Source organism: Protopterus annectens, chromosome 13.part0 (assembly GCF_019279795.1).
Source record: "Protopterus annectens isolate FY-2018-M chromosome 13.part0, PAN1.0, whole genome shotgun sequence".
NCBI lineage: Eukaryota > Metazoa > Chordata > Ceratodontiformes > Protopteridae > Protopterus > Protopterus annectens.
The window spans coordinates 1330816426-1330826425 of NC_056747.1; the positions used below are offsets into that span (position 1 = coordinate 1330816426).

The window sequence follows — 10000 nt, forward strand, 5'->3', positions numbered from 1 at the left end:
TCATTTTGCTCACTGTTAAATGATCTTGGAGTCTGATGGTGAGGTGCTCAATGTTAAGCAATTGAAGGAATGGGCTGCAATGACAATTTCATCAATCAGTTAACATATAATTGCTAAGATATATAAAATAAGAGTGTTATTTCTTATTGTATACAAAGGAATGCCATGTATCTCCCACAAATTAGGATATTCTTTCGTCTAACCTACACATATACAAAAGTTTTTAAGAATGATTCTAATGATACCTACTCAATAGAATAACTCAGAAGTCTAAAGAATTGTCTTTTACTATCCTTATTATAATGGGTTTGTATATAAAGAAATCTCTCTACTTGCATTCCTAACCCTCATTATATTGGGCCACAAATTTTCTTTGCATAACCTCTGTCCAAAAACTTCACCTTTACCTTCAGGATGTGAAAACGTGTAGCCAGAAATAAATTAAAAATTGTGGAATAATTGATTTATTTTCTGCAAAGAAATGAGCTAGAATTTAAATGTTAATTAAATCCCTAGCATGACATGTTTTTTTCACTCAGTCACCAACTTCCTGACATGCAGAACCTGCAGTCTCTACATCCGACCCCGATAGTGCAGAAGCTCTGCTACAAGGGCTAACTCCCAAATGTTTTCAGTGAGAATTTTGTCTTTGTGCAATAGCCTCTGGGCACTACATCTGATCCCAATACTGAAGAAGCTCTGTCACAAGGGCCAACTCCCAAACATTTTTATAGGGAATTTAGTCTTTGTACAATAGCCTGTGGTCTCTACATCTGATTCCGGTATTGCAGAAGCTCTGCCACAAGGACCAATCTCCAAATATTTTCAGTGAGAATTTTGTCTTTGTACAATGTAAGCAAATTTAACTTGAAGAACCTTGCTGTGTATTAACTTCATGTAGTCAACTACGTGTCTGCCTGTGCTGGAAATTAGTTTGTAACACTCCCCCCCCAACAGAGCTGTCTTTTCACTCTAAGAGCCACTTACTTAAGTTGACCACTGTCCTTTCTCTTGACCAGTAGATTGCACTGTATGTGCCAGTTACTTAGTTTTCTTGGTTGACAGGTTTCTGCATTCAGGAGATGAAGGAAAACCTGATCTACTTGGTACCTCTCTGCTAATTGCTTTGCCCTGCTATAAACTGATTACTCTCTGTTATAACTTGACTTGGGGGGTTCACTGCTGTAGAATGAATTGCTAAATATCCCCTCACTATTCTCTTCTCTTTCATTTAGTCACCATCTTCCTCACACTACAGGTATGTGTTGTACGTTATTACACTTCTACTTGTTCTAAGACACAACTGAACAATGAATAAACCTTAGTAGTGTGTTGTATTTGTATCAATTTCATTCACATCATATAAGCTTTATGTATGTTGAGCCTGTGTCCTTTAACAAGTATGTAATGTCAGCTTCTGGTGTTTTGAGATATATACAGATATATATATATATATATATATATATATATATATATGCGTGTGTGTATATATGTTTACCATCACAATGTCGAGGTGCACATCTGTGATGGCAGATGTCCAAAAGGCTGTTGTGAACGGTTCATATTAGTGAACCAAAAAATGCTGAAGTCACAAAAGAGCGAATATCAGCGTACATTCACTCTTTTGTGAGGTCGGCATTCTGAGTGGAGATTGCACTACTGTGGGGATCGGGACATGTACCCTTTCCCTACTGTAGTGTGACCTCGGAGTGAATATATATATTTAAAAGGGGGTGTGAGCGTGGTGCTAGGGGGGCTTGCCCCCCTGCATAATGGTCATAGAAGACATCTGAAAGTGACAGGTGTTTCAAACAAAGTCGACATTCCTGGACTGTCGACATTCATTGAGTTGCAGATTCGCTCTTCTGAGGATTCGATGGTGCAGGTTCCGACATTTTAGTTTGGGTATATGACCAGTTGCAGACGTGTGTTCTGACATTATGATTGCAAACCTATAAATAGTAAACCTATAAATATATATATATGTGTGTGTGTGTGTATCTATCTATCTATATATATATATATATATATATATATATATATATATGTGTGTGTGTATATATATATATATATATATATATATATATATATATATATATATATATATATATATATACATATACATATATATATATATATATATATATATAAACATTCTTTAGATATACTGGTTAATCCCATGAATGTTACTTTTACATTGTGCTCATCAGTATAGTGCTATTCTATGATAGCTTGTGCTATACAGCTCTCTATATACACTGTATTACTGTGGTTCTCTATTAACATACCTCCTGCTAACCTACTTTCAGTTTACACTCAATTTTTTTTATCATCTTTCTCTTTTGTTTTACCTTCCCCATAGTTTCCTGCTCTGACTCGCTGTAGTCCTTCCTCCATCACATTTTCTTCTTCTTTTTCTTTCAGCTGCTCCTGTTAGGCAGTGGATAATCTGTTTCCATTTCCTCCTGTCCTCTGCATCTTGCTTTGTCACACCAACCACCTGCATGTCCTCTCTCACAACATCCATAAACCTTATCTTAGGCCTTCCTCTTTTCCTCTTACCTGGCAGCTCCATCCTTAGCATCTTTTTCCCAATATACCCAGCATCCCTCTTCAGCACATGTCCAAACCAACACAATCTTGCCTCTCTGGCTTTGTCTCCAAACCGTCCAACCTTGGCTGACCCTCTAATATACTCCTTTCTAATCCTGTCCATCCTTGTCATACCCAATGCAAATCTTAACATCTTTAATTCTGCCACCTCCAGCTCTGACTCCTGTCTTTTTGTCAGTGCCACCGTCTCCAGCCCATATAACATAGGTGGTCTCACTACCCTCTTGTAGACCTTCCCTTTCACTCTTACTGGTACCCATCTGTCACAAATCACCCCTGACACTCTACTCCACCCACTCCACTGTGCCTCTGACACTCTTCTCCACCCACTCCACTGTGCCTGTACTCTCTTCTTCACCTCTCGTCTAGCCTCACCATTACTCTGAACTGCTAATCCTAAGTATTTAAACTCATCCACCTTCGCCAACTCTACTCCCTGCATGCTCACCATTCCTCAGTCCTCTCCCTCATTCACACACATATATTCTGTCTTAGTCCTGCTGACCTTCATTCCTCTCTCCTCTAGAGCATATCTCCACCTCTGCATAGTCTCCTCAACCTGTTACCTACTCTCACTGCAAATCACAATGTCATCTGCAAACATCATAGTCCACGGGGATTCCTCTCTGATCTTGTCTGTCAACTTGTCTATCACCATTACAAATAAGAAAGGGCTCAGAGCTGATCCTTGATGTAATCCCACCTTCACCTTGAACGCATCCATCAATCCTACCACCGACCTCACCACTGTCACACTGCCCTCATGCATATCCTGTAACCCTCTTACATAATTCTCTGCCACTCCTGACTTCCTCATACAATACCAGAACTCTTAGCTAGGCACCCTGTCATATGTATGTATTTATTTATTTATTTAAATTTGTTGACCGGGAGTGTCCGACTGGACGTAGGTCCATTTTCAGCGGAGGCCCGGGGAGAAAAGCTCCACAGTAAAATAAACAGACAGTAGTTACATTGGATTACATAGCGATTAACAATTTAACATAGCAATTACTTACAACATATTTACAGATGAAGAACATAGTACATCAGTAGACAACTAGAATCTTTATCTGTGAAGTACATAACAGACATTAACAAATGTTACAATGAGAAGTTCCTGCTGTATAATAAGTACTAGGCTTATGAGCATCTGAGCTTGCTATAATCAAGGTAGTTAGTGGAGTGGAAAGAAAGGTAGTGGTTGGATGGGGTGGATGATATTAGAGTGGGAGTTGCAACGGCATAGCCAGCATGTTTTTAGGTGCGCTTTTAGTAAAGTTTTGAAGTGGGTGCATGATGGTATGGAGGTAATTGTGGGTGGGAGTGAGTTCCATAATTTGGCTATGGCGCAAGAGAATAGTGCTTCACCAGCAGAGTTATTGGCTTTAGTGATCTGCAAGTGATTTTTGTTGCTGGATCTTAGTGGTCTGGTGGTGCGATAGGGTTGGAGTAGATTCTGGAGGGATGGGACATTTAGTGGATGGTTTACTAGTTTGTGGGCGAGTGAGAGTTGATACCACTGAAGGAGGTGAGGGAGTTCAAGCCAGCCCAGTTCAGCAAGTGAGAGACAGTGGTGACTACGGTAGGATGCCCCTGTGGCAAATTTGGCGATTTTGTTGTAGCAGGTCTCTAGCTTGTTTAGATCACATTGCCTTAGGTTAGTATATATTGGAGAGGTATAAAGTAGGGTGGAGATAAGGTGGGAATTTGCTATTGAAATCTTTGCTGCTTTGGTGAGAAATTGCTTATTTCTGTATAACGCTCCTAGTTTTTTGTGGACTTTTTTTATGGTCATGGATATGTGAATGTCAAATTTTAGTTTATTGTCTATTTCCACTCCTAGCAATTTGGTGTATTCAGTTGGGTATATAGTGGTGTTGTCTTTTGCTGTGATGTTAAAGTGAGAGTTGTTTTGAGTATGTTTGGTGGGTTGGAAGATGAGTAGTTTAGTTTTGTTTGGGTTGAGTCTTAATTGGGCATCCGATAACTATGTTTCAACAGAGGAAAAGGCTTCCTGTGTGACTTTTTGCAGTTTGGGTAGGGACTGGGCTGAGCAGATGATGGTCGAGTCATCTGCGTATTGTATGAGTGTGCCATGTTTGGTGGCAGAGGCTAGATTATTGGTGTAAACAGAGAAGAGTAGGGGTCCAAGGATGGATCCTTGGGGAACCCCTATGGAGACAGGTAGTTGGGGAGATATGTCATTCTGCCATACAACAGATTGTTGGCGGTCAGACAGGTAACTCTGAAACCAGCTGGTGACTGATTGCGAGAAGGATAGGTTATTGAGGACAGAGATAAGTTGTTTGTGTGGGACCATGTCAAATGCTTTAGATAGGTCTAGGAAAGTAACAGAGGAGAGATAGCCATTGTTTTTATGCTGAAGGATAGTGTTAGTAAAGGAGAGTAAGGCAGTGGTGGTGCTATGGTTAGGTCGGAAACCATGTTGAGTACTGGAAAGGAGGTTGTTAGTAAGGAGGTAGTCTGAGACCAGACAGTGTATGTGTCTCTCTAGTATTTTGGAGAGTGGAGAGAGAATAGCTATGTGGCGGTAATTGGTTAGTTCTGCGGAGGGTCCACCTTTGTGGAGGGGAATTATATATGATACTTTCCACAGTGTGGGAACGTAACTTTCTGACAGAGATCGGTTAATCAAGATGGATACTGGGTAGGCCAGAGCATCAGCTGCGATTTGTAGGTATTCACTTGGGAGGTTGTCTGCTGCTAATTTAGTGGGTGTAAGTTTAGTTAAGAGTTTTTTTATGTTGGAGGTAGGTACAGGAGAAAAAGAGAAGGCAGTGGGGAGATTACTAGTTGAAGGTGTGGGTTGGAGGGGAGGGGGCTTGTGTTGTTTAGCTAGTGATAGTATGGTTTGGGTGAAGTGTATGTTGAATGAGGTAGCAATATTTTCTGAGGAGTGAGGGATGTTAGGAGGAGGGGTACTGATTTTACCTGGGTGGAGGATGGAGTTTATGGAGGACCAGAATTGTTTGGGGCTGTGTTGTGAGGAGTCTAGGGCAGACTGGTAGTATTGGAATTTGTCTTGTTTTATTAGCTTTTTGACTCTATTGCGTAGTTCTAGGAATTTCTGTCTAGCTGAGGGGGTTTTGGTTTTGCACCAGTGCTCCCAGGCTTTATCTCTGTTTTTCATTTCTGACTTAGTGGTTTTCTGTAGCCATGGGGAGGGTTGTGCTTTGGTTCTGGAAAATCTTATGGGGGCATGGTAATTAAGGATGTTCAGGAAGGTAGTATTAAAAAATTCAACTGCGTCATCTACACTGAGGTACTTTAGAGGATGCCAGTTACATTCTTTGAGGGATGAGATGAATGTGAGTGGGTTAAAGTTTAGTTTTTTATGCTTTCATATGCTTTCTCTAAGTCCACAAAGACACAATGCAGCTCCTTCTGACCTTCTCTATACTTCTCCATCAACACCCTCAGAGCAAACATCGCATCTGCAGTACTCTTGCCCGGCATGAAACCATACTGCTGATCACTAATCATCACCTTCCTTCTTAACCTAGCTTTTACTACTCTTTCTCATAACTTCATGCTGTGGCTGATTAATTGTATTCCTCTGTAGTTACTACAACTCTGCACATCACCCTTATTTTTAAAAATCGGTACCAATATAACACTTCTCCACTCCTCAGGCATCCTTTCGCTTTCCAAGATTTCATTAAACAGTCTGGGTAAATCCTCATTGCCATCTCTACTAAACACATCCAGGCCTCTACAGGTATGTCAACTGGGCCAACAGCCTTTCCATTCTACATCCTGTTCATAGCTGTCCTTAATTCCTCCATCTCTTTTTTATAATAAGTATTAACTTTATTGCCTCAATATAACATAACAGTTTAGTAGAGATGTTCTCTTTTCTTTCCTTTCAAAGCCTGTGGTCTCTTCATTTGGCACTAATACTGAAAAAGCTCTGCCCCAAACATTTTCACTGAGAATTTTGTCTTTGTAAAATGTAAGCAAATTTAATTTGAAGAACCTTGCTGTGTATTAACTTCATGTAGTCAAATATGTGCATACCTGTGTGGGTAATTAATTTAAACATTCCGCCCGACAGAGTAGTCTTTGCACTCTAAGGACCACATACTAAGTTGACCACTGTCCTTATTCTTGACCAATAGATTACACTGTATATGCCAGAATGTTCAATGCCCCACCTTATTCTAGTCTGATAAATATAATGTCCCATGCCCCACCTTATTCATGTCTGCTAACCCTAATGTGCCATGCACTCCCTTACTCATGTCTGCTAACCCTAATATCCCATGCCCCACCTTACTCATGGCTGCTAACCCTAATGTGCTATGCACTCCCTTACTCATATCTGCTAACCCTAATGTTCCATGTCCCACTTTACTCATGACTGCTAACTCTAATGTCCCATGTCACACCTTATTCATGACTGCTAACCCTACTGCCCATGTCCTTCTTTACTCATGTCTGCTAACCCTAATGTTCCATGTCCCACTTTACTCATGACTGCTAACTCTAATGTCCCATGTCACACCTTACTCATGTCTGCTAACCCTAACTTCCCATGCCCTCCCTTACTCATGTCTGCTAACCCTAATGTCCCCCACCCCACCTTACTCATGGCTGCTAACCCTAATGTGCTATGCCCTCCCTTACTCATGACTGCTAATCCTAATGTCCCATGCCCCACCTTACTCATGTCTGCTAACCCTAATGTCCCATGCACTCCCTTACTCATGTCTGCTAACCCTAATATCCCATGCTCCACCTTACTCATGGCTGCTAACCCTATTGTGCTATGCACTCCCTTACTCATGTCTGCTAACCCTAATGTTCCATGTCCCACTTTACTCATGGCTGCTAACCCTAACGTCCCATGCCCTCCCTTACTCATGTCTGCTAACCCTAATGTCCCCCGCCCCACCTTACTCATGTCTGCTAACCCTAATGTCCCATGCCCTCCCTTACTGATGACTGCTAATCCTAATGTCCCATGCCCCACCTTACTCATGTCTGCTAACCCTAATGTCCCATACACCACCTTATTCATGACTGTTAACCCTAATATCCCAAGCTCAGATGGTGTAGTGGTACGTTGCTGTGATTGTAGTGCACAGCATCCCGGATTCAAGACTTGGCAGGGCTGATTATTTAGGTGGGAGGTTTGATGTAATAGTTAAGGTATTTACCTTACAGACACAAAGTGCAGGGTTTGATTCTCACATGGGGTAATTGGCCAGGCTTGAAATGGCCCACAACAGCAATTAGCACAAATCTATGAACCTATGCCCCACCTTACTCATGTCTGTGAACCTTAATGTTCCATGCCCCCCTTACTCATGCCTTCTAACCCTAATGTCCCATGCCCCACCTTACTCATTACTGCTAACTCTATTGCCCAATGCCCCACCTTACTCATGACTACTAACCCTAATGTCCCATGCCCCACCTTACTCATGACTACTAACCCTAATGTGCCATGCCCCACTTTACTCATGTCTGCTAAGGCTAATGTTCCATGCCCCACAATACTCATAACTGCTAACCCTAATGCCCCATGCCCCACCTTACTCATGTCTGCTAACCCTAATGTGCCATGCCCCACTTTACTCATGTATGCTAATGCTACTGCTAACTATTGTCCCATGCCCCATCTTACTCATGACTACTAACCCTAATGTCCCATGCTCATCCTTACTCATGTCTGCTAACCCTAACTGCCCATGCCCCACCTTACTCACGACTGCTAACTCTATTGTCCCATGCCCCATCTTACTCATAACTACTAACCCTAATGTCTCATGCCCCGCCTTACTCATGTCTTCTAATCCTAATGTCCCATGCCCCACCTTACTCATGACTACTAACCCTAATGTCCCATGCCCCACCTTACTCATGACTACTAACCCTAATGTGCCGTACCCCACTTTACTCATGTCTGCTAACGCTAATGTTCCATGCCCCACCATACTCATGTCTGTTAACCCTAATGTCCCATGCCCCACCTTACTCATGTCTGCTAACCCTAATGCCCCATGCCCCACCTTACTCATGATTGCTAACCCTAATGTCCCATGCCCCCCCTTACTCATGTCAGACTTGTATCTGTAAAGTAGTGTACACACACACACACACACACACACACACACACACACACACACACACAAAACTAAAATCATTCCCTTACTTAGCCCTCACTCTAACCCTAACTCACAAACATTCACACCAACACTCACAACCTCTAATGCAGAAACTTTAGATATATCTAAAAGTTTTGGCACTAACACAGACAGTCACTTACCTTAAACCAAAAAAGACCATCCCATACATAATACATAAACACTTTCATGTTACTGCTTTTGATAAACCCTACAGTCAAAAAAGATATTTCACATAAAAAAGACAGCAAAACACTCTGTCAAACAAATCAACATTTGAAACCATAAACTGTAATGAGACATGTGTATATATATATATATATATATATATATATATATATATATATATATATATATATATATATATATATATATATATATATATATATATATATATATATACATATATATATATATATATACACACATATGGGTTCATGTCAGTTGAACGAAAACCCATATCCTAGATGACTGGATCGCCGAGACAGAATCGTCGACACCGCACATCCCCGACAATGGTGAGTAGTGCGGAATGGGATGTATTCCCATTCCCACAATGTGGTGTGATCTTGGAGTTGGTATATTTAAGTAGTGGGGTGGGGGACACAGCCCCCCACATGGGGGGGTTGCAGGGGGGCTTACCCCTTTACTATACAGGTATTTGTGAATGTTTTAGGTATATTACGGACACAGGAATAGGTTCCATGCAATAATAAATTCACTTACTTTTGTCGGGGATGTGCTGTGTCTGCAATTCCTTCTCGGTGATCCGGTCATCGGGGATATGGGTTTTCGTTCAACTGACATGAACCCATAGATATATATATATATATATATATATATATATATATATATATATGTATATTACATGGCTTACTATCGAAACCATGAAATCCCAATTAGCGTTTAATGAAATTGCTTAAAAATAAGGTCAGAAACTGTTTTGCAGAGTGTTTAAAATGCCGAACTTTCGGAAGCCAAAAATCAACATTTGGCATTTTCTGAAATGTTCTTCTGGAAAAAAGCTGTTCATAAATCATAAATGTTTCTACTTTTCTTTACTAGAAAGAGTTTTTCATAAATACAAGAGTAACACATTCCGGATTTAAAGCAATGTAAGACTACTTTAGTCATAATATCTTAAAGCTGGCTTGAAATTAACCTCCTCCTATTTTAGACCAGTTTTCTTGTACTTTAAAAGCTGGCTGGTATAAGTAGCTTGTTACCTCGCTGGC

The 10000-nt window shown here is 40.8% G+C and overlaps 1 protein-coding gene across 4 annotated transcripts in view; it reads right to left on the reverse strand.

Annotated features, from left to right (window-relative positions):
- Positions 1 to 10000, reverse strand: part of PRR29 (proline rich 29) — a 285361-nt gene that overhangs the window by 206461 nt on the left and 68900 nt on the right. For all 4 annotated transcript variants that reach the window (XM_044055358.1, XM_044055357.1, XM_044055355.1 and 1 more), the window contains exon 3: positions 9992 to 10000. This exon is cut by the window's right edge and continues 107 nt beyond it. In XM_044055358.1, the coding sequence (XP_043911293.1) occupies positions 9992 to 10000 (9 nt within the window). The remainder of the gene's footprint in view (positions 1 to 9991) is intronic.